Below are 25,983 nucleotides of genomic sequence, written 5' to 3' on the forward strand. Positions count from 1 at the left end.
TTTTCGGACACACACCCTTTTCATTTTTTCTCGCTCATTGTTTGGACAAGATTATATATAAAAGATTTAATCATATTTACTTTAATATTTATATTATTAAATAGTGTGAAAAAAGTTCATTAACGGTTTAGAACAGGTGCTATTGAAAGCTAGACTGTCACGCTTTGGAACTATGTATTTCTTTTCTCTAACCCATTCAGTTCTAGTTCTATACAATTCTATACAAAAAACAGAATCTACTCAGTAGTTATTTAGACATATTCTATCCCTTTTTACTTTGTTTGCTATATTTCGAATCATAGAGGTTATATTTGATCCTATACTAAGACAATAACGCTAATAATATTAATACTAACAATCTTAACATCTTCAGTAGTCAATTGCAACAATGGTGCCACATGTATATTTAACCGTTGCTTGTGTTTCTGCAAACAGTGTACTTAGCTCTGGCGATTTAACCACCACTCGTCTATTTCCCAACAAACGTTTGGTTTATTCGATTAGAATTTCATTTATATGTAGTTCGTTGAAAATCGGAAGAATTATTTAATCATATTCAGAAAGCCGTACTTAAGTATAAACAATTTTCTCTACTCCCTTCTCTAAAATACGCAAATATAAGCCGATGTAGTATGTGGAAAGAATCACGAGAACGAGGTCAGTTTCGTTTTCTATGCCGCAAGCTACTTCAGATAATTCCGGTATATAACCACACGAGTTTGGAAGCGATCGGATGTTTTCTGAGATTTTACCGCACGACTTGAATTTTGACGTTTGTCGATTCTAACGGTCATGTCAGCGAATATATTCTTGTTGTTTTACAAAAATGTACCCAACAACAACCGGTTGTAGAACAAGTATAGTATTCAACACGTTTATCAAACTTTTTAACTCACTCGTTTATTGAAAACTCGTGACCCAAACGCCTTTTACCGCACTTGTTGCATAAGATACTATTTTCTACTCCCTGTATAATTTCTAATTATACACCTATTAGCGTGCGGGAAGCGTCACTTTACTGCGTGAGTCTCTCGTCCCACGGATCTGAGCCACTTCAGATATTTCCGGGATATTACAAACGCGTGTTTGCGAGCAATCGGATGTTTTCGTGGATTCTACCGCACGGCTTGTTTGTCTCGTTTATTAAACACTCCTTCCGCTCGTGAAAAATAAACTCGTGACTCAAATACGGTTAACCACACCTCTCACTCGTTTATTAGCCGCTCGCACCTCTCGTACAACCCAAATGCCGTTTACCACACTTGTTGCATAATATATCTACGATTTTAAAGTTCTGCTGCTCTCACTTAGGATCTGCTGTAGTTTGTGTCACACTCTCCATCAATTTTCCTACATATTGGTATTCACACATTTCTGCCTGTACATACCTTTTCAACATGGTAGTTGAGCAAATTTTTGAATATATCGATTTTGTCTACTAGTTCAATATTATAGCATTCTCCTATGACTATAATAATAGTATAATAGTAATCTTATAATTCTGTATATAATCGACTGACCGTCTGTCTGTTTTGGTATGATATCAATATACACGGATAAAGCAGAGTAAAGCTATCACACCGCACAGACTTCCCCTTATCCAAAAGTTCACTCTTACACTAACTTTGTTCAATTCCTAGGATATTATTAAATACAACTTTTAACCTTAGTTCAGAGAGAAGATTGACCACAACAGAATCTACTCAGTAGTTTAGTAAATTGGACAGTGGCAATAGAAAGGAAGGATTTTTTAAAATGGTGGGATAAGTCAAAATCAATTTTTTATTGAGTTGTCCTTTCAACATATTGTAAATGAACTTCAGATGTTTTATTCCGCTCACGAGATCGTATCCTACTTATATAGGAGGGGAAGGCTTGCTATTTATTGATTCAATTTTACTTTCGACAATATCGGATTAATGAGAAAACTCAGTATTTTGTCCGTGGCGTAATATTGACGATATAGGAATTTAGCCGCTGGGCACTTTGGTCAAATAAAAAAAATCCCCCTGTTAAATCCGCAAAGCGAACACCCGGGCAAGAACCGCGGAAGTTTGAAATTTAGTGGCCCGTAAGGTGTCGCCGCCATGTGGAAAATGGAGGGAGGGAGAGCGCGCGCACGTGCGACGAGGAACGTTTTTAAATCGGGTCGCGTTCGAACTCGGGATCGATAGCACGCCGATAGTGTTGAACCCCAAAAGAAAAACTATTGTCTCCCTACGCGTTGCGTGTGCGTGTGAACCACCTCCACCGTACCGAGACCGTGATCCTCAAGATCGAAGAGGAGCTGCTATTGGGGCCCCAGTCCAGCGAGACAGCAGCGACAAAAGGTTAGTGCCGTCTCTGCCCTCAAGACCACGTCTTACGGGCTCTGCTTGAATATAAAAAATTACAGTCCGCTTTAAATTAACCTCAGGGTTGCGACGACCCATTTTGATCCTTCGACCGGGATGCCGAATGTTTCGCGATTTCTATATTTTCAATATTATACATGCTAATTTTCTGCATCATATAAAATTCATAGTGTTCGCTTCGCGTATTTCGTTCAAAACATTTATTTGTGGGTAGGTACATAAATGCATCAATAGGTTAAATCCTCCGTAGGTACAAAATTTATCGATCCATATCGAAAGTTTTTTTTTGTTGGTAGATCCATATATAGATTATAAAAACAAGTGTTTGGGCGCACGGTTTGACCAAGGCCTACGATATCGCATTACGACCGTGGTGTTAATAACTTCAAAAAATTATCAAATAAAAAACGTTGTTTACTCCGCTTTGGTTCCTTTAACAAATAATAACGGAGTCAGTATTTGCCGTTTTTTTGTTACATTTCCTGTCGATTAGTACTACTTACGTAGCCGTTTATTTTTTGGTATCTAGTTCTTTGACAATTTAATTCGAAATGACCGAAAAATTGAAAAGGCTCGTAATGAAACGCACTGCTGCTCTTAATCGGTTAAAGGAAACCTACGAGGTCGGGGTAAAGGTCGAGACCGATCCTTCAAAAAAAGTTCAATTTTTGGTTCGTGCCGATGAGTGTGACGAAATGTACGGTGAATTCGGCAAGTCTCATAATTCCGTAATTATGTTGCTTGCCGATGACGCGGAATTCGAGGAACACGATGCGGTTCGAAAACAGGCGGACATATATTACTACGCAATCAAAATGTTTAAACGCGATATTTATTCCACGGATGCCCCTGCATCTAGTCAAAACGCCAGTAATATTGAGCCTCCCCGCGAATCGGCCATTCAATTAAAAATGGACGTTCCTACTTTCGATGGGAATTTTAAATTCTGGTCGCCATTCATAGACATGTTCGATAGTCTCGTACATAATAACGTAGGGCTTTCAGACGTCCGAAAATTTCATTACTTGCATCGAGCATTGAAAGGTGACGCGTTTAATGTTATTAAGGGTTTGAGTATTACGGAGAACAACTATTTAATCGCATATGAGGCTTTGCGTAAAAGGTATGACAATAAGCGTTTCACAGCCACCTGTCACTACCATGAGATTTTTAATGCGCCCGCGGTTCAAAAGCCCGCTGCTAGAGAACTCCGCGCCCTTTTGGATACTTTTTCAGAAAACATATCCGCTCTTAAAGCCCTTAAATTTAACACCGACAGTTGGGATTTTTTATTGTTTAACATGATGCTGCCAAAGCTGGATAGTCAGACACGCACTGAGTTTGAAAAGGAGTTCAGGACAACTGAGTTGCCAACATTTCAGGACTTAAGCGATTTTCTTGAAGAATACTGTAAGGCCTTGGACTCGGCGCAATTAATGAACTCTAACCCGTCTGGTCTTCGAACTAAAACTCCAACCAGCTCTAGTTTCATTAGAAAATCCACCTCGGCTTTCATAACCGACACGCCTGAACAAAGTTCTGCCCAAAAAAGCAAATGTATTGCGTGCTCTGGTAATCATATACTTTTCCGTTGCCAAGTCTTTCTGGCCAAGACTCCGCGCTACCGATTTGCCCTTGTCAAGCAGCATAATTACTGCATCAATTGCTTACGGGCTCCACACAACCTAAAGCAGTGCCCCACCTCAGTACACTGCAAAATTTGCAAATTTCCACATCATACTCTCCTCCACTTTCCCAAGAATAACGAGGACGACCACTTAGCTCAATCCACTGAGCCCCAGCTCTTTACTAGTACCCCCAGCCACTCTCAGGCTTTGCCCAATGCAAACGCAAACGATTCCACTTGTGCAGCTGCCTTTCAGCCACCAAACTTGACTCTTGTCGGATCATCTGCCGTGTCAGAACAATCCACAGTTCTACTGTCCACTATCGTAGCCCACGTGAAAGATATCTACGGATTCTTCCAAAAGGTGCGAATAATGCTAGATACAGGAAGCATGGCAAACTTTATCTCGCAGAACTGCGCAGACAGGTTAGGTTTACCCCGTAAAAAAGTTTTGGTTCCCATAGAGGGGCTTAACAATATGTCGTCCAGTTGCAACCAAGGTATGATCCAATGCCAACTCCGCCCTTGCGATAAGCTCGAACCTATATTCAACTTTGAAGCGATTATCGTGCCCAAAATTTGCTCTTCGCAGCCCAAAATGGTAATCGATTGCTCACGCTTGGCCCATATACAACATCTGCCCCTTGCAGACCCTCAATTCAACATTCCAGGCGACATTGACCTGTTAATTGGTGCTGAATTAGTACCCTACCTTTTAGAAAGGGGCCGCCTAGTCGGCAACCCTGATCAACCGGTAGCGCTTGAGACCGTCTTTGGCTGGATCCTGCAAGGCAGAGCCCAATGTTTGGCCTTCTCCAATCACTTGACTAATCTTCACGTATCCACGGAGCCAACACTTGATATTAGTCTTCAAAAGTTTTGGGAACTTGAATCGATTTCAAGGTCCATACCTCCATCCCCTGATGACATCAAATGTGACCAATATTATAACGAAACTACCTACCGCGAGACCTCCGGGAGATTCGTAGTTTCACTTCCTTTTAAGCATTCCGCGCCCACGCTTGGAAATTCGTATAATCAAGCTCTTAAAAGGTTCAACCTCCTCGAAAAGCGTTTATCAAAGAATCCTAACCTCCGAGAGGCTTATGTTGATTTTATGACAGATTATTTGAAATCTGGCCACATGTCTTTGGTATCTGACTCCGCCCAATACCGCTCTCCTCTAGGTTACTACATACCTCATTTTTGTATCTCCAAAGATACAAAAATTCGTGTCGTTTTTGACGCATCATGCGCCACCTCAAACGGTGTTTCATTAAACGACACCCAGCTTACAGGCCCAAAATTGCAGCAGGATATCTCCTCGATACTCCTACAATTCAGATTCCATCGTTACGTGTTCATTTGCGATATACGTCAGATGTATCGGCAAATATTGATAAACGTTGCACACCGAAATTTCCAGAAAATTCTCTGGCGCTTCTCCGATCAGGAACCTTTGCAGGAATACGTTTTAAACACCGTCACTTACGGTGTGTCCAGCTCTCCTTACCTGGCCCTCAGAACGATCAAAGAGTTGGCCATACGGGAAGGTAAAAAATTTCCCCGCGCGGCCCAAGCCTTGGAGCATCAAATCTTTATAGACGATATCGCCGCAGGTGCGGACCTCCTTGATGCCTTGCTAAGCTTACAGCAAGAACTTATTCAGCTTCTTCAAACAGGGAAGTTCGAGCTTCGGAAATGGGCAAGCAACCACGAAGCTGTCCTATCTGCTGTGAATGCCTCACATCTTCAAATGCCCTGTTCGTTTGACAAGGATGAGCCCATATGTATTAAAGTCCTAGGTTTGCAATGGAACCCTTCGGGCGACACGTTTTCCTATTCCTGCTCGCCCAAAGATCTACCTTGTACCAAACGCAATATTCTCAGTCAAATCTTTCGCGTCTACGATCCTCTAGGCTTTCTGTCACCCGTGGTGCTATTCGCTAAACTTTTAATGCAAAAGCTTTGGTTGTCTCACTCGGACTGGGACGAAATCCCCAGTGACGATGTTTGTCGACAGTGGAATAATTTTAAGTCGGAACTTCCCGAACTAAGAGCCATTAAAATTCCGAGACGTATATTTGTAGACGAACCACAATTGGTGGAACTGCACGGTTTCTGCGACGCCTCGCAGACTGGCTACGGGGCAGCAGTGTACCTCAAATGCAGAGATTTTACTGGCACTCCTCAGATCCATCTCGTCATTGGTAAGTCTCGAGTAGCCCCTTTGAAAACCGCCATCTCGATTCCCCGCATGGAACTAATCGCTGCCGCCCTTCTCAGCGACCTTGTCGACTACGTCAAGCAGGTCTATGCAAGGCACGTCACTCTCGACGCAGTCTTTGCATGGTCTGACTCACAAGTTACTTTGGCATGGTTGGCGTCCCCAGCGCATCGCTGGAAACCCTTCGTGGCCAATCGAGTGGCACATATACACGGTCTCATTCCCTTCACTAGTTGGCGCTACGTTCCCACTGCGGAGAACCCCGCTGATTGCGTCTCCCGAGGTGTAACACCCGCTCAGCTCGTAAACCATGGCTTATGGTTTCAAGGCCCCGCTTGGCTTGCACAGGAGCCCAATAATTGGCCTCAACAGCCGGACATCACTGAGATTCGTCCCCAAGAGGTCTTCTGCGAAGAGCGAACTTTAGTCTTGCACACCAGTTTCGAGGAGCACTTTTTAACGCTATTGGTGAATAAATTTTCCTCTTTGCCCAAAATACAACACACAATAGCCTACGTCCTTAGATTCATTTCGAACACCAGATCCGATAAACTTGCAAAACAATTCGGCCCTCTCTCCCCATTGGAGATTCAAAATGCGCTTCTGGTGATCGTAAAACACGTTCAAATGTTTTGCTTTACAGACATCGTTGAACAACTAAACAAAAATAATCTGCCTCCCAAACCCTTTCGCAAGTTAGCCGTCTTCCTAGATGGGCGAGGCTGCCTCAGGGTGGGTGGTCGGATTAGGCGTTCCAATTTATCCTATGACGAGAAGCATCCTTTATTATTGCCCAAATCTCACCGATTGACAGAGCTTATTATAGAATGGGCACACAAACAAAACCTACACGTAGGATTTAAGACTCTTCAATACATTTTGCTACAGCAATTTTGGATCCTTTCCCCACGTACTGCTATACACCGAGTCTTGTCCCAGTGTATTCGATGCTTCCGGGCGAAGCCCAAATCTTACTCTCCCTTTATGGCCGACCTCCCAGCCGTAAGAGTTTCACAACTAAAAGTTTTTTCGGTGGTATGTCTAGATTACGCCGGCCCCCTCTCGATCACCATGAGCAAGTCTCGAGGTGCCAAGTCACTAAAGGCCTATATCTGCGTATTTGTATGCTGCGCCGTAAAAGCCATCCATCTGGAGTTGGTCTCTGATTTAACTTCAGAAGCATTCATTGCCGCCTTTCGGCGGTTCGTAGCTCGCCGAGGCCGATGCTCACAAATAATCAGCGATCAAGGAACCTCCTTTGTCGGTGCCCATAAACAAATCCTAGAATATTTTAAACTCGCCGCCCAGACTGCGGCTATTCAGTGGAGCTTTAATAGCCCCGGCGCTCCACATTTCAACGGCTTGGCCGAAGCCGGTGTCAAATCAGTAAAAACTCACCTCTACAGAGTGCTTGGCGATCAACTCCTCACCTACGAGGAGATGTATACCTTGCTCGTGCAAATAGAGGCTGTTCTCAACTCGCGCCCGTTGTGCGCTGTCTCTCACGACCCCAACGATCTCCAGCCACTGACTCCGTCCCATTTCTTAACGCAGGAGCCCCTGCACTCCAGCATTCCGGATCCAGATCTTTCCAATATGCGCATCAATCGCCTTAGCAGATGGCAATTAATTCAGCGGATGCACACCGACTTCTGGCGAAGGTGGCAACATGAATACCTTCACACTCTTCAGCAGCGGGCGAAGTGGTGCGAGAAAGTCGATAATATTCAGGTGGGGAGGCTGGTACTCATAAAGAACGAGCAAAGACCACCTCTTCAATGGCTTTTAGCCCGAGTAACCAAAGTTCACCCGGGCACCGATGGTTTCGTCCGGGTGGTGACTCTAAAAACCCCCACCGGACTTATGCAACGGCCCGTGGTCAAACTCTGTCCCTTACCCAATCACTGACGCGTGGGTAATCACGTAGCCATACAATATTTAGGTTAATTACCCGTTTTAGTATTTAAGTTAGTAAGAAGTTTCTTTTGTTCTTTATTTTATAGAAAACCCTTTTTTTTTTTTTTCTCGTATCCATTCATTTACCTTATGGGTGCCTTTCGGTTATTTGAAAACCGTGGGTTTTGGTGGGTGGAATGTTAAATCCGCAAAGCGAACACCCGGGCAAGAACCGCGGAAGTTTGAAAATTTAGTGGCCCGTAAGGTGTCGCCGCCATGTGGAAAATGGAGGGAGGGAGAGCGCGCGCACGTGCGACGAGGAACGTTTTTAAATCGGGTCGCGTTCGAACTCGGGATCGATAGCACGCCGATAGTGTTGAACCCCAAAAGAAAAACTATTGTCTCCCTACGCGTTGCGTGTGCGTGTGAACCACCTCCACCGTACCGAGACCGTGATCCTCAAGATCGAAGAGGAGCTGCTATTGGGGCCCCAGTCCAGCGAGACAGCAGCGACAAAAGGTTAGTGCCGTCTCTGCCCTCAAGACCACGTCTTACGGGCTCTGCTTGAATATAAAAAATTACAGTCCGCTTTAAATTAACCTCAGGGTTGCGACGACCCACCCCCTTTGGAGGATTTTCATCTTTATTCCGAAGGCGAATGGTAATAAAGCGATATTTATTTGTCCCTGGGATTTCTTTATAATTAATAAGTTAATGCTGTCGGCATTCTTATATACAATGAAGCCGTTTCTATTTGTCGACGTACCTTTATTTGATTTCGTTTTGTTAAAAATAAATAATTAACCTAAATCTTATATAAATTAAATTCGCCCTATTTTTACAATTCATCATTGAGACATCCGAAGAGTTGAATTTTAATGATTACCAAATAAACTTATAAATTATGGTTTTATATTTATTTGACGATGTTAATTACTAAAATTTTACTAAGTTCTATAGATGATTCAAAGGTCGAATTGATTTTCTTATGGAGAGCAAGTTGGGCTTTAATGACTGTGCACCAAAAAATTTCGAATTTTTTGATGTACTCGCTACATTAAAACAACTGTCAATCCCTCCAAATAGATTCAGTTTTCACATTGGCTGTATTAAAACTATATCAGGGTAACTGCAAAATTATGTAATATGTTACAACACCCTTAAAATACTAATTGTATAACGTTACATATATAAAAACACGGGGAAAACCATCTCGACTATTAGATACGATCTGTGGAAGTGATGATTCTTCAGAGAAAATAATACTGTCTTTTCTAACAAACTTTAGCAATACTATATAGAAACATTTGAAAAGGCAAAGACGCATACCCAACAGCTTTTATGAGAAGCTATGTTGTAAAATTCGTATATGCAACAAACTATTCGTTCAGGGATCTTATTTTCCTATAAGAATATTGTTAATATAAATGTTACTAATGCAGAAAGAGAGGCTCCATTTAAAAGCTCTTTGTACTATTGCTCTATGGTAACTAGGTCTAGCATCGGTTTAGGAAATAATAAAATAAAATGGTACCTATGTCTTCACTTGCGCCCTAATAGCAATTGCCAACCCTTTTCCGTCTAATAACTTCTCGTGTTAATAGCCAGGACTTAAGTTAAATTGCATATTCTTAAACACTCAGACAAAGATTGTTTAATAATGTTTGTTACTTTGGTAGTTTTTGTTTCGTCCTCACTGATTAAACTATCAATGTATGTTTGATAGAGATATCGGTACGTTACCTTATGATCCATTACCAATACAGGTGATATTTGGAATGGATACAATATAAAATTACAGTCGTTTAAATTGCAGTTCAGTTGGACCCAGATCATCATGTCGACTCAATTATCATCTAAGATCTTTGTAACTAACTAATTGCAGACTGAGTCATAACGATAACGACAAAAAGCGACTAAAGATGTTTTACAATTTATTTAAAAATAGTAACATTATATAGTCGGCGCAAAAAGTTTCGATCCTTTGTCAACGGTGAGTATCAAACTAGCCAATCAGTCAGTGTGACAGTGAGATTTCCCATGCCAATTCTGATCCTGCTGTTGGACCGGATGAGGTTGAAATTAAAAGTCTTTTTCTTTCCGCCTTTTATCAAACAAAATATACTATACTTTACTATACTTTATTCATTAAATCATATGTGCGATTGAGAGAGGCAAAGCAATAACTCTTTTTCTTATTGACTTTAGTAAAGCATTTGATGGAGTGGATTATGCTACTTCTATTATACCACATACTACTATATTCGGTTTGGTGATACCTCCTTTAAGCTCACGAGGACTTATCTCAATGATCAAGTTCTGTTTGTGGAGACTTTCGAAAGGTGTTCCTCGAGGTTCTATTCTGGGGCCACTTTTGTTTTCTATGTCTACTAGTAACACTAAATCACTAACAGATTCATGTACGGGCGTGCGACACACAACACAATTCATCCAAATCGGCTTCTTAAATTTTTCTCTTCCTTTCTTCTATCAAAAATCCAGATATTGCTAACAGATTATCTCGTGATTAGTCATTTTAATTTTGCTGACGTAGTCTAAGGTTCATGCTTGGATAAGTGCGACTCAGACGAAATTTAGGGTAAGCTATTATCTTCATTCGGGTTTAAAGGCCGTCGTCGATTGGAATTACTTCCTAACGTTTCGCTAGCACGAGTGGCGAGCTTCTTCAGAGGTCCTTCCATCTCCGATGTTGGACGTAGACTGACGATTTCTCCTGCGCAGGTTGTATTTATGCCGATTGGTGGAGGGCGGGGCTTGTTCCGCTTCGGTTGGTCTCGGGATATCGATCGGTACTGCTCGGACGTTCCTAAGGATCGGGTTCCAGATTTGGTTGAGTCTAAGGGTCTCCTCCTTTCGGTTGAAATTGTGTGGGTGTTTTTGAATCTCAATGGCTTCCCTGACTAGTCTGTTGTGATAGCCGTTGACCGATGCTAGTAACTTACAGCTCTCAAAGTGTATCCTGTGTTCCCCGCTGCCCAGTGCGTGTTCAGCCACTGCAGACTTCTCTGTATGTCCTAGCCTGCAGCTTGCTTTATGCTCCTTAAGTCTCGTTCCCATTGATCTCTTGGTAGTTCCGATGTAGACCTTTCCGCATGAACACGGAATGCGGTAGACTCCCGCAGCTGAAAGTGAGCCCCTCTTGTCCTTCGCTGACCTGATGGTCTGCTGGATCTTCTTTGTAGGCTTAAAGATTGTTTTGATGTCCTGTCTTTTCAATACTCTGCCAATCCTGTCGGTGACACTCGGAATATACGGCAGATATGCGTGGGAGGTGGAGGGTCGTTGTTCGGTATCCCGTGATCTTGATGATCTTGAGTTCATTGATCTCTCGATCTCCCTCTTACTGTAGCCATTTGCCTCGAACGCAGTTTTTAGGTGTTCAAGTTCCATCTGGAGGTTCTCCGGTTCGCAAATCCTTCGGGCTCGTTCTGTCAGGGTTCTGATAACCCCATACTTTTGACTTGGGTGATGGTTGGATAGAGCATGCAGGTATCTGTCCGTATGGGTTGGTTTTCTGTAAACTGTGTGGCCCAGCTTGTTACCTCGCTTCCTCACTAGTACTTCCAAGAATGTTGGTCATTTTCAGTCTCCATAGTAAACTGGATGCTGGGATGCTGACTGTTGAGATGCTGCAGAAAGTTGTTGAGCTTGTCCATACCATGTTTCCAAATCACGAAAGTGTCATCCACGTACCGGAACCACGTTGCTGGCTTGTACTCTGAGGTCTCGATCGCTTTTTCCTCAAAGTGTTCCATAAATAAGTTGGCTATAACCGGGCTTAGTGGGCTTCCCATTGCTACTCCGTCCACCTGTTCGTAGAAGTTTCCCTTCCACACGAAATAGCTACCGGTCAGACAGACTTCAAAAAGTTTGCAAATATCGACAGGAAATATCCTGTTCACCAGGTCCAAGCAACTCTTCAGAGGTACTTTGGTAAACAGTGAGACAACGTCGAAGCTCACAAGGATGTCGTTTTGTTCAATATTGATATCTTGAATCTTGCGCACGAAGTCGGTGGAGTCTTTGATGTAACTGGTGCCGTGTCCTACGTGTGGTTGGCTAAACACTTGGCATCGCTGCTTCAACCACACGTAGGACAATTGACTTTCTATGGCGCATAGGAACTCGAGTAGTTAAAATTGCACATTTTGCTGCACTTCTCCATAAATTAGATCCGAACGTCCCTTGTATTTTGGCTAAATTTTTCAAGTTGTATTCTTTCCGACAATATTCCAGAGCAACTTAAAATATTATTTCCCGATAAAGAGAAAACATAAATATTTATTATTAAAGTACCCTCAGTGATCAATGTTTACAAAGTTAAAGTTATTATACCTGTTATGGCTTCGTAGATATGGACTTACTCAGTACGCATCGATATATTATTCCCGTTATTTTTTAACCGGCAGTACAAACTAGCACCTTTTTAGTATTGATTTTAATCCTACTTTTCATCGATGTTTAGATCCAAGTTAGTATTTTGTTTAAATTATTGTTTTGTTGTTGTTATTGTACAGAGTTCGCAGAACATAAATGATCTACGGCCATGTATTTAAAACAGTTATTATACGTAAACGAGTTAAGATACATTTCACTAAATCTACGTTGGAATATTGTCATCGTCAAGTTATTTTTTGGTTAGTTTTGGTTGGTTGGTTAGTCAGCAAAATCTTGTGAGAAAATTTATTTGTGTAAACCCTAAAAATGACAATGCTTGTTAATCACTCTGAGTTTATTTTCATTTCATATACCGGTACATAAGGAATGCAGTCCGTAGAATTAATTGGAAGGTACTCACTGATGGTAGCTGCAAATATTTAAGAATGTCACCAACTAAATCTTCTGGATTTCCCCTGCGTCTGTTGTTGATGAATCAAACTTGCTGACGTTTGCTTGCTTCAGAGCTTAGCTCAATCTGGTTAAATTAATCCCTAAAGAAGCCAACAGGACGATTGACGAAACGTGACCAAGTTGACTCATCAAACAAATCGCAAGACGAATCCAGAAGTTTTGTAATTTTATTACAGTCGCCTGTCGAAATTTCTTTGAAAAATTTTAACGTATGCTTCTTTGAAAATTATGAACTCTCGAATGAATAAGTAATTTTTTTTAAATCAACTTATTGCAGCAATGAAAAACAAAGTGGTAAGTCTCTTATTTTTGTAATTTGAATTGGTTAAACTAATGGTGAACAAGTGGTGTCTAAATTTGCTGCTTGGTAACTTAGACTATTTTTGTCGGTTTGAATTAATAAAATTATCATGATCACGGGTCGTGATACTGCTTGCCATAATGCGAATAACCTTTTATTTTGGGAGAATAATACTGACTTCAAAATAATTAAATGCATTTAACATCATAACATATGGCGAGACAGTTTCTGTAACTAAAAAAAAATAACAAATTAGGCACCATCTGGTTAAGTAACTAGACAAAAATATTACTACTTACTTGTAGTTTCCTTCACAAAGTAGCAGTTTCTCCCTTCGGTGTTATTAATATTTTCACGCCTTAATTAAGAATACGTTTGTACTTCTGCGTGTAAATCAAAAAGTTTCTTAGTGCTGGGCTTAGAACGTAGGAACATTCTGCATGTTTGTAACTTTTACAGTGCCACGTACATTGCAGAAGTTTTAATTGTTTCAACGTGTTTCTCTGTTGCATTTTAAAATTTAAATTTATATTCCTGCAATGCACCGCCGGGGGGGTTTCGATTGTCCGAATCGGAGACTAAAACACCGTTTTGTGCTTTTGGTTTCGTAAATTCGTCGAGTGACGAATTGAAGTAAAATTTATTTCGTATCGAATCGAAAAAACATTAGCTCAGAAAATAACACACAATAACGTATGGGATATAGCCTCACTTATTTCCATTTGGAAAATATCTTTAACAGATAAATGTTAGAATTTTTATGCTACATGACGACGGAGTACTTCCTAACATTGGATGCAATGAGGTAACATCGTTCGGGAGCAATCTAGACAGGATTATCACAGACCTTATAATTACTAATTTTTCATTTTTCAAAGAAACTCCCACAGACTACTGTAATAGTTTTTATAAAACTTCTAGATTCCTCCTGTGTCGGTTTTTGCTGAGTCGAACTTGCTGACGTTTCGCCAACCATCCTGTTGGCTTCTTCAGAGCTTGACTGAAACTGGCTCGCATTTTGCTTTGTACCTGCTTTTATATTGTTTGATGGTGGGGTAGGGAGAGGCGGTGGAACTAAATGAGGGACATAAACACCGTCTCGGATGACTGAGTCTCATATTGATAGGTTGCTTATAGATTGCTATAGACTCTCGGATTTTTCGTTGGTATAAGAATTTATTACATGCAAGTTTTTTAGTTTTATCGAATAAAATTTTATGTCCGCTTTCGTGATTGTGTTCGGCAACTGCTGATGAGTTTATTTGTTTCAGTCTTAAAGCTCTTTCATGTTCTTTGATCCTAATTGATATTTTTCGTCCAGTCTCCACAATGTATTCTTTTCCACATACGCATGGAATGCTGAAAACTCCCGGCATCTCAAATGGAATTTTCTCTTTGACAAATCGAAGATGTTGAGAGATCTTTGGACAAGTGGTAAATCTGGTTTTGACGTTATATTTCTTTAGAACTTTTGATATGTGGTCAGTGATGTTTTGAATATAAGGAAGGACAACAGTGGCAAGTGTGTGATTGCTTTCGGTTTCATTGCTATGGAAAGGTTGTGGTGAAGCATATTTTGTGATGGAATGCTTAATATCTTTAATGTGGAAATTATTAGAGAGAAGAGCAGAGGTAAAGTGTCAATGTGTCAATGTGGGTTCAATGACAATCATTACTGTTTGCTTGTGATAGATTATCTAAGGATCGTTTTTCTAAATAAATACTAGTTGCTGGTATTAAAAACTTTCATTGTCACTACTCAAAAATTCTTAATAAAGTTAAGATTAATGAATCGGAAGAAAGAAAACTGTATTTGATTTCAAGCACAAATGGAGCGTATGTGAATTCTATCAGCATCGTCTAGTCTGTTCTTGTTCAGCTTGTATTCACGGTATATTCATGTATTCACGTGAATTTTCTAAAGGTACTGACCAATCAGAACGCGGCTGCTAGTTCGGATCATGGCACCAAATTTAAACTGAATCGTCCACTTGATACGTGTTTAAATTCATCGTGGTACGTTCTTGTAGCCGTTTCATCTTATTTTGTGGGTGAAAAAATAAATAATATTGTCCCAAACTTGTTGTTTGTTTCAAAGTCCTAAGGAAAGTCTACGAACCCATTTTTGATGAGGCAGCGAATCGTTGGAAATGGCGTACTAACAGAGAATTGGAAGAACTGTACGGGAGCCGTAACATTACTGCCGAAATCAAGTCGATTGGTAAAGTTTGACCCTTCCAAGAGGCCCAAGAGAAAAGAGTTCACTGGGTCGATCTCAACCCCGAGGGAGGGATAACACTGGCAAGGACCTTAGAACAATGCATGTAGTGAGTAGTGATGGACCCAACACAATGGAGAATTGTTGTTTTGTAGTCTAAGACCCACCCATGGTTGTAACCCACGGATAGTAGTAGTAGTATTAGTAAAAATATAACGTTACACATGTTGTATTTCAAAATTAAACGTTTATTGCTATTCTGACCAATAAATATGAGAAAATAATAAATTAAACATAAGCAAAAACTGATATTTTATTTCTGTTCGGCTAACATAGTTCACTTCTCTATTCTCTTGGGCCTTTCAAGCTGAAAACTCATCAAAATTCGACTAATACACAGCAGATCCCTTTAAACTGTAAGTTATGATAAGTGTTTAAATATTTAATTCAATCTGTATGAAATGGAAAGGAAGGCTGCCATCTATTCAGTCCGATTGTAACGACAAAAACACAAGCTCTGTAAAAATGTAGGTTCTATTTCATGAATAGAAAATATCCTGCGGAAAAGTGGAGGGATCAATAACCGGTCCTGGTTGAGAACCCACAGTGAAGATGGCGCGGCCGGATAATTCTGATTTGCTCAAACAAGAACTCTGTTTAATAGAATATTAGTTTTTTCCTATTTATGAAAAGAAGGCGCTCAGCTCAGTCATGCCACTATAGATAGAAAATTTGGGCTGCCAAAAAGTGTTTTAACGGTTGGATATTAAATTTTCTATTTAAACACAGAGCTAATACAAAGTATATCACTTTCTTATTCTTTCATATATGTTCGGTGCAAGTTGCGATGTACTATATTTATTTTCTTATAAATCGGACTCTACCTGGTATACGATTTAGAAAAATTGAAATAATTTGCATATAACTAGGTATTTTCAGCTAAACTACGCATAGTTGTAAATCTTGCAAAATTTACTGTTTATAAAAAATGTAATGAATAAATTGTACTTGCCTAATGCACTTGCGTAAAGTCCCGTTTAAAATATTAAATTTGCGACGCTCTTACATACTGGCAAAGTAGTATAAAAGCTCGATAAAGCAAACAAGTGCTGAGGTTTTGAGTTGGCCGTATGATTGGATGGATAATTGGAATGTTTGAATCAAGTAATCAAATACACGAGCAACGAAATCCATATCTGGTTACATTCTCGGATTTTTAATGCCCATGGAAATTGAAAACCAAATAGTCTGGAGTACAAAAGCCCCACTGTTCTTTGTTCTTAGTACAGAGTTGCCAGATTGTCATAGAATTCATATGTAGTCAGTGCTGACTTCTTTCCGTGCGTTTCCATTCTATAGTCAACATGATAAAGGAAATTCACCAGTTCACCTGGTTCAGTTATTATGGGTCTCTTAATTAGAAGTAAGAAAACCTTATTTCAGTCTAAGTGTATCTAATTATGCACTTGACAGGAAACAACAGGAAAAAAAAATAGAAATAAGTCCAAATTTTAATTGATGTGTAATAATACTGTTTTATGTTAGCTTAGTGGCTAATCCCATACTATCTGGGCAGTTTCTCCAATAGACATATTACTTTTTTTGCATTGCCACCCAAACATTACATTAAGCGATTAATTGGGAAGTTCTCAGACAGATGAGACTCCTACAGTAATTCGTCTTTCTCCGTATGTCGCAGTTTACCTTTTTAAATCTTTGGCAGACTTCAGAGTTAAAGTTAAAATAAGCAGATTATATTATAATAATTTTTAGTATATAAAAGCACCTGTTTTAAAATTTAATATTATTGAACGAAATAACTTTGAAAATATCGTCGCTTCATTAGAACGTATTGTATTGGTTATGTTGGTGTGTTTTGTTTTTTTGGGATATATTAGGCAAAACGAGTAAACTCAGTCTAAACTTTCAGCTGCAGCCGAACCCAAGCTTGCACAATACTATTGAAGAATTATGTCTGCCCTCTACAAAAGTTGGATACTACTGTCTATTTGAAACGAGCGAAGGCCCCCGTTTTCTAATAAAATGACGGCAACGTTGTCCTAGTTGTTCATTAAGGGATGAAAAACTAATCTGGCCCCATCGCAGGAAATCGAAATCCGGTAAAAGCTTAAATAAAATTGTAAATGGTGGCTGTGTCGAATAATCTGATTGCCTTTTGTTAATGCCAAAGCTTTCAGTCAAGGCACGATTAAAAGGCGAAGCGCTTCGGAAGGGCACCCAATAAGTGAATAATGAAACGTCTTTGCAATATTAAGACGTAAAAGAATTATTGGTGAAAAAAAACTTTGTCTTCAGCTTATTTCGTTTAACATTTGTCCAGGTTTAAAAATTCTTGTTTCTTTAATTTACGACTATGGATATACTCTTATAATGGTTTTATATTAAATTTGTGTCCCAAGTGCCACTTTCTGCTCTGCGGGCTCTGGAGGGAGGGAACCTTCAATCGGGGTCCGTACGACATTTTAGAGGGCTGTCGCAGGGATCGCGGGGTCATGGGCATGCCGAGTGACGTCATGATCCCCGAGATGACCTTCTTTGATAAATTGACCTTTCTCTTTCCATCAAGGGAAGATTGGAGAGAGGGCAGAGTCGGCTCCTGGGATGGACTTGTCTGGTACACGGACGGGTCCAGAATGGGAGATCTGGCCGGAGCTGGAGCGTACTGCGAGACAACGGGATCCAGCTTATCGGTCCCTCTGGGTCAGTACTGCACTGTGTTTCAGGCGGAAATTTTCGCTTTATTGATGGCGGCCAGAGAGGTGCTTCGGCTCAACTACGGAAGCAGGAGAGTCTTCTTCTGCTCGGATAGTAGGGCTGCACTCATGGCGCTGAAGTCAGTGCGTACGCGCTCCTTGTTGATAAAGGAGTGCAAAGGGGTACTGAGGAGGGTGGCTGAGGAGAGAAAGGTCACGTTGGTCTGGGTCCCGGGTCACACCGGTGTCCGGGGCAATGAGGCAGCGGACGCCTTAACCAGGGCTCCTCGCATAGGCATATAGGGCCAGAGCCCCGCTTGGGGATCGCCCCGTGTGTGAGGCGGGGAGCTCTCGAAGCCTGAGCGAGAGACCGGGCCGCGGGGGGCTGGAGAGTTGCTCCGGGAATGAGGCAGGCGAGGCTTATGATGGATGGGCCCGCCCTTCCTCGGACCAGGGAGCTGTTTAGACTGACCAGAAGGGAGTGTAGAGCACTAACAGGGGCCTACACAGGACATTGCAGGCTTAGGAGGCATCTCTGCTTGCTAGGCATTGGAGACGACCCGAAGTGTAGGTGGTGCATGGAAGGGGAGGAGACCCCGTATCAGCTGACCTTCTACAGGAGGGGCGGCATTCTGGACGCCCTCTAGAGCGGCCTGGGGGCACAACGGGCCCATCTGGTGGCCTAAGTGCTTGGACGCCCGCGAGGGCGCCCCCCTTTAATACCAATACCAATACCAATACCACTTTCGTTTTGATTACTAACTGACTTCCTTACCTTAACTGAGTTATTAGAATATTTAACTTTTCATTTCGTTAGCCTAATTTTTAACCACATTTTTGACATTTTCAAAACAGCAATCAAGTGGGAAAACCTTTTAAGGTCACTATTTGCAACTTGGAAGGCTCACTATATGATCCACATTTACAATTTTTCGAATTCGCGCCCTAAATACATTTTTGTATTCCGCAAGTAGTAATTTTTCTGACTCAGTTTGCTTGCATGTAAGTTAAGTAACGTCTTATTAATAACTGATATAATACATATGCTTTACGACGACGTTAGATGAATTTTTGAGTGCAAATAGGCCCAAACGTACAGACTAATAATTATACTTTCCAATTTTGGTAAAAATATTTGCACATTACGTTTGCGTCGGCCATGATGTTACGTTAATCTTGGTTAAATGACGAAACAAACACAAAGTTGCTTCTGCTGGCATTTTTATTTCATCCGTTTTATTGTATGGTTTGGCTATTTTTGACTTATCCCAAATACGAATATATACCACATGAATTGCTATGCAATAAGTGTAAGTGAAGGAAAGGTTGAAAACTGAAAATTTAACTGGGTTTCCAAATAGTCATTCAAGCTTTGGGTTAAGAGGAAAAAATGAACAAAAAAAAAGGCTAGAGGAAAGTTTTACTTAAAATTGTTTTGTAGGCGCAATCCAAAGATGTCCTTCTTCTTCTTTTGTAATAATAATATTAATCCTAATAATAATAGATAAAATTACTTAATACAATATCTTAATCGGCGAAGTCTAGCTTAAAATCTTCATCTCAGATACTCAACATTAACCGAATATTACAGTAATCATGAAATAACAAACTATAATAATAATAAGAGTCTAAAAATTAATTATTGGTAAAATATTAATTTGTTTGGCACAGAGATTTTATTTCCCATAAATGGACCTTAAATTTGTTCCTAAATACTAGAACTGAGTTAGATTCAAAATATTTTAAAATTATGCTGCTGCATATCTAGAGTATTGTAAATTTCATACCGAAACACTCGACAATCTTACGGTACTGTAAACGACATTTGACTCACGAGTTTACTTGGCACGAGCGGAGCGCAGCGGAGCCAGTGTTTAATAAATGAGTGACTTAAATGTTTACCAAACGTGTTGCATACTATACGTTGTCTACGACCGTTAGTTTTTGGGTACATTTTCGCAAAACAACACGAATATATTCCCTGACGTGACCGTCAGAATTGACAAAAGTCAAAATTTGATTCATATCCATTATCACTCCTAAGTTTTTTGCTTCATTTGTAAATTTAAGATCTTCATTTTCCAATTAAATTTAATATGATCGCACAAAAAATTGTAGCTTACAGGGGAGGCAAATAGCATTTGTGTCTTTTTAGAATATGGTTTAAAATATTGGTTTTTGTCAAAGTTCAAAGCGTGGGAAAAATCTCAGAAAACATCCAATTGCTCCCAAACCCGTGCGGTAAAATCCTGGAAATGTTCGAAATGTTTCGGATCCGTGGGAAACGAAACTGGCGTGGTAAAGTGGCGCTTCCCGCACGCTAGATCTGCATGTAATTAGGTATTTTACTACCTACCTACTCTAAAACAGCCAATTATACATTCATCACATGTGCACAGTTTAAGAGTTCATATTTATTAAACACTGACTCAAGTCACTTCGTGTTTCTGGTCTTTAGTTCCTGGTTTGGGACCGATTTTATGTTTTAGGTAGACTTTGAACACTGGAAGATATTTTGAAATTTGTAAGTTCTGAAAGTAACGTCACTCACCACTCCATCGTATAGTATAGTAGTTTATCAAACTTATTGCATAATATACTATTATAACGAGAAAATTGTGGAATGAAACTTCTATAATAAGTATTCAACTATGTTCATTCCAGCAAATTAATAGTGAAACATCCAATCCATTATAGTATATCAAATTTATGTTCAATTAATATGGTAAACCGTGAGCGACTAAGACAAAAAACGTCATTATTTTTACATTAATCTGGAATCTGTACAACGAAAATTCTTGAAACCCTTGTCTTTCAGGCATGATAATAAGTATCCCCCAATTGATATAAGCAATACTTCGCTTCGTAATAGGCATAACGTACACAAAATAAGTTCTCGTCGCGATTGTCGCTCGTCTGTATTCTTGTACAAAATTATTCATAATCAGGTTGTTGATTCGGGAATCTTATCAAAATTGAACTTTGGTGTTTCCAGGGTCACCTCAAGAGTAGATCAAACCTTTTACCTTACGAATATGTTAAAATTTTCTTCCATCTTGATATATTTCCTTATTCTGTACGTGCCATTAAAACATGTTTTTTAAGGAACGCCATATAATTATTTTTGTTTTATTTTATGCTGTATTAGCATTTTGCTGTCCTTTTGCAATTTTTTAAATTTGTTACAGGAAAGAACGTAAAAGTTAAGCAACTTAATTCAATCCACTACTGGATTGCAAAATTTATAGAAACACTGAAAGGAAAGGTGTCTCCTACGATTCAATAGTGAGGGAAGCTTAAACATTAGTAACAAATCACTCTGTGGCAGTCCCCTAGCCGCGTAGAAACCACTTACATGAAAATGAAGAAATTCCAAAAACTTTGGTTGGTTACCACACTGTTGAGCCGTACTCTAGTTTCGAGCTCACACAACAATAGTATAATAGTTTTAAATAAACCAAAATCTCTAGAATTTCTCACTATGAATCCCAGCATTTTAGCATTTTGAGTGAACCTCCACCAGCTCCATCGACGTGATTTCTGTGTCAACTGTTACACCCAGGTCTTTAAAACTGTCACATTTTCCTAATAATATGTCGTGTCCAACGACGTGGGTTTACGATGGATGGAATAACACAGGAACCAGTGCGCAGAGAGATGAATTTTGTTATGGTTGGAAAACGTGGAATGAGATTTCGAAGGCTCTGAAGGAACTTTGTTTATTTCGAAGATTGACCCCGAAGGTTAACTACTCAGCGAAGGATGTTGCTGGATTATCTGCAAGATGTCGTCAGTATTCAAATGGTAATAAAAAGTTATAGTATCATTTTTGTTTGAAAATGTCATTGCGAAACATTTATCTGTATTCAGGTTTAGGTTATGAGAAGAACATCGAGAACCAATAATCTCCAAATCAATCTGCAGAGACACACAGTCGACCACACTATCAACTATTCTAAACAATTTCGCATCATCAGCAAAGAAAAAATCAAGGATATCAATGCCGCTAAATTGCTACCCCTGGAGAACACCGCTACTAGCTATGAACCTAAGCTATGAGTGATCGCGGAGTTCCACACACTGTATTCTGTTATGTAGATATGACTTTATGAATTCCAGAAGATCATCACAAAATACAAGTATCCTCCGTTTAGAGAGCAGTACAGTGTGGTTCACCCAGTCAAAGGCTTTCGAAAAACCTTAGCAGTGAATTCTGTAAAGCAAACCAAATTACTGATGGTGCTTCGACTTTAAAAGAAACCATCCTGTTTGTGGGTTACCAAGTGTTTCATTTCACTGAAAATACTATCATACAGCGACATTTCGAAAGCCTTCGCAAAGGGCGACATTATTAATTGGATACATCCGATGCTTTTCCCTTCTTCAGGGCGGGAGTAATTTTTTCCTCCTTCCAGATATTTGGCAAGGTGTTTGTTGCTAGGGCTAAGTTAAAAATAATAGATATGGGTTGAACCAAAGCATGGGCGCAATCTCGCAAAACTAAACAAGGAACCCGTGCTAATGCTCTTAATTTAGTGTCATCAGTTAAGTGATCAATATTAAAAAATACATTAGAAAATTCTTGTCTGCTCCCCTCCCACCCTTCAAATCACCGTAAGCGAAAATCTATGGCAATTCCGTATTTGAATGCTTAGAACTAGACTAGAAAGAACTCTGTGACTGCGTTTTCGGCCTTAAAGATGTAGTTTCTATATGCGATATCAATCATTCTATTAATGCCAAACGTATTGTTTTGATATGGGATTAAAACTGACTCTGATCTGCTGCATTTGTCTTTTTGAATAACCTATGGTTTCGCTTAATTGCATTAATTATTTCAGAAGTGAACAATACCGGAAATGATCTTTGTTAGTTCAAATTGAAAAATTTGTAATGCTGAATCGATGTAAACTAAACTGGCAGCGGACTGTATTTTGGCGACAAATTTGCATTAACAACCGGGTAATAGCTCAGTTTTTCAGCCTAAGTAGAAGAACGCGGCACATACTACGACAAGCGTGCGCCCTACCTTCTGTTGGCTCTTCTGGTGATCTCGAAGGCTCTCGGTGGTTCGCTTCTTGATTGTTTCGAGCGCGACACGCAATTTTATTTCCGGGCAATTAACGGGTCACGGACAGCGGTACAAAATTCGTGCGAATTATTCGACAATACATCGCCGACAGGTGCTCCTGTGCGATGGCGCTGCTGTCGCCGCACGAGAAGGAGCTCTTGAAAGTGGTATGGCCGTTTGTTTTTCACGGAGGCATATTTTATTTTAAATGTATCAAATGAAACTAATCAGTACATAAAGCTTTGCTGAACAATCTTTTCTGGTCACAAACCTCATTAACATTTCTATTACTTAGTCAATTTGACCAATCTGTATGAAGTATGTTGTTGTAAAGTTTGTGGAAATCTGCTCTTCTGAAATTATATTTGCATTATTGTATGTTGGTTTGAAGGCTTCTATTTTGACAGTTGATAGTCATACTAACATTCAAAGCAAGATGGTATGGATCTTCGGCAAATAGGCAAGGACTCTTTTGTGACTGTGCAGTCAATAGTTGACACAACTAAATAAAGTAGTCTGTTATGGCTATTTAAAATGCTGTTAAGTTGATATAAGCTAAGGAATTCATAAAACTACTCTACCTAATAAGCACTTTTACTATCTATACTAAATAGAGGGGAATTGAAGTTGGCCAAAATAATGACTTTACTTGACTTGGTAAACAAACTCATCTTTCTTTCAAATTTCTCAAAAAACTCACCAAGTTAGGTTTAGGTATGCTAGGAGTAAATGTAAATAACAAAAACATAAATTCTTGTATGGTCCAGACTAAATGTACAACCAATGAGGTCTACTATACTGATAGTATTCCCAATCATATTTAAATCTACAGGAGTCGCCCCAAAACTTGTCTTAACTGCAACATGACGCCCCAACTACACGAGAGATCAACAGTTCAAAGCTCTCAATCACATCTGAAAACTGTTTATCTCACCTCAGTGTTCAGAGTCCCCTCCTGGAATCAACTCACCGTGATAGCAATAATATCCAGACTCGTACTACACACTGATTTGAAGAAGTACGCTGTTTTCGTATTGAGACCCAGCGCATTTTGATGACCAATAGATCTGTGAGGCAAGCGGTTTAATAGTTATAGAGTGTTTCCAATTTCATCTGAAAATATTTCTTTCCACTATTTACTTTGAGATACACTGTCGGGGGAAAATTCCAAGCATTTCCGGTACTTTATTCACGGTTTGAGAACCAAGGATGCTTTGGGTGTACTTTTAAAACTCTGACGTTTGACGGTTACCAGTTTTCATGGTTCTGCTTGCATTTATTACGACACTCAATGCAGACCTATAACTGTTTCGTGACTGTTGTAAAAATGGATCCTACTCAACACGTTTATAAACTTTGTTTATCAAAAACTCACTTCTCTGGATTCTGTTCATTGTTACATAATGTATTCTTTAACGCTGATATTAATAAAGGCCAAAGTGATTTTCGTATATTTCAAGTTATTCTTTTATGAGAAAATGGGCTATACTTCCTTCACTGTAGTTCACGGTGTTGGAAAAAAAATGGTAAATTTAAAGTGAGAATAAAATATACACCGCGAATATTTATTAACACTAAAGAGTCGATAAAGTCGGCTCTAATGCGATTACTGCCGCCACAGCCAGAACCTAATCAAAAGTCGACAACGTCCCAATAGAAAAGCGAGCTAAAAATCAAAGAACGTGCAGCGTAATTGAAATTTTAGTTCATTAAGGAACTTTCGGAATCTGAATAGTAAGGCCGCTTGGAACTAATTAACTATAGGACGAGACGGTCTGGAATTCAATTGATTTTAAAAAGTAAATCCGAAAGTTTTTTTAGTTTGTACACTACAAGTTTTTGCGATTGATGTTTTGTTATAGCCGATTGAGGCATAGCCTCGGGTATAGCGGAATTGTTCGATATTACCAGTTCGTATTGTCGCCAGTGTCGGAGAGAAATTTTTCCCAGTCGAAATGAAAATTTTCATGTTTTCAGAAAAGGAAATAAAGGCATCCGCTAAACGCTAACCCAATCTATACAATTTCCTTCCTGAAAACCCTAAAGCAAAGTTTGTTCATTTCCCGGCTTCTGCCAGATTAAACCATTTTGAAGTGTCGGTCGGAACAGACGTGCCATTGAGGTTCAACCCTTTCTTTGTAGTTTGTTTGAAGTGACGTTAATGTAGGCCATCGTATGCAGGGTCTGGCACCCCCTCGATCAATCCTATTCTTCAGAGCTCTCGCCTCGCTACGCTCGTTGAGGCGAGATTAAACATTCCGATCTATCGGGCGGTGATAGACAATTCGTCGGCATTCCTTGATTTCGGATTTATTACCCCACGTTTAACGACAACTAAACGGAAACGACCCCCTAAAAGATTTGTTTTGAGAATGAAATTGTTCGCCGTATAGGAATCTGATTCTCCTATGCTGCCGACGTTTTAGACCATAGTACCACAACTTCTAAAGATCCTTGTTTATTATCTTCATTAAATTAAATCATACTATACTGTAACATTTAATAATAACACTAATAATATTAATACGCTTATTCCTTAGACGACGACAAATTTAAATGAAAAATAATACATCACATTCTGTATATCCACAAAATACACAAATGGAAATTCTACCTACCGACCCTTAAGTTGTTCGAGATCACATATCATAAATTCATATTGCCGCATATTGCAGAAAGTGACGTTAACAATTGTTTAAAGAA

The 25,983-nt window shown here is 39.7% G+C and overlaps 1 protein-coding gene across 1 annotated transcript; it reads left to right on the top strand.

The window, feature by feature from the left end:
* The first annotated feature begins 2,905 nt into the window (after positions 1-2,905).
* Positions 2,906-8,116, top strand: LOC132708258 (uncharacterized). Its single transcript, XM_060680464.1, has one exon. It carries the CDS (start codon positions 2,906-2,908, stop codon positions 8,114-8,116), a length of 5,211 nt encoding a protein of 1,736 aa, XP_060536447.1.
* The last annotated feature ends 17,867 nt before the right edge of the window (positions 8,117-25,983 follow it).

This window comes from Cylas formicarius, unplaced genomic scaffold, assembly GCF_029955315.1.
Source record: "Cylas formicarius isolate icCylForm1 unplaced genomic scaffold, icCylForm1.1 PGA_scaffold_10__41_contigs__length_53128322, whole genome shotgun sequence".
Lineage (NCBI taxonomy): Eukaryota > Metazoa > Arthropoda > Insecta > Coleoptera > Brentidae > Cylas > Cylas formicarius.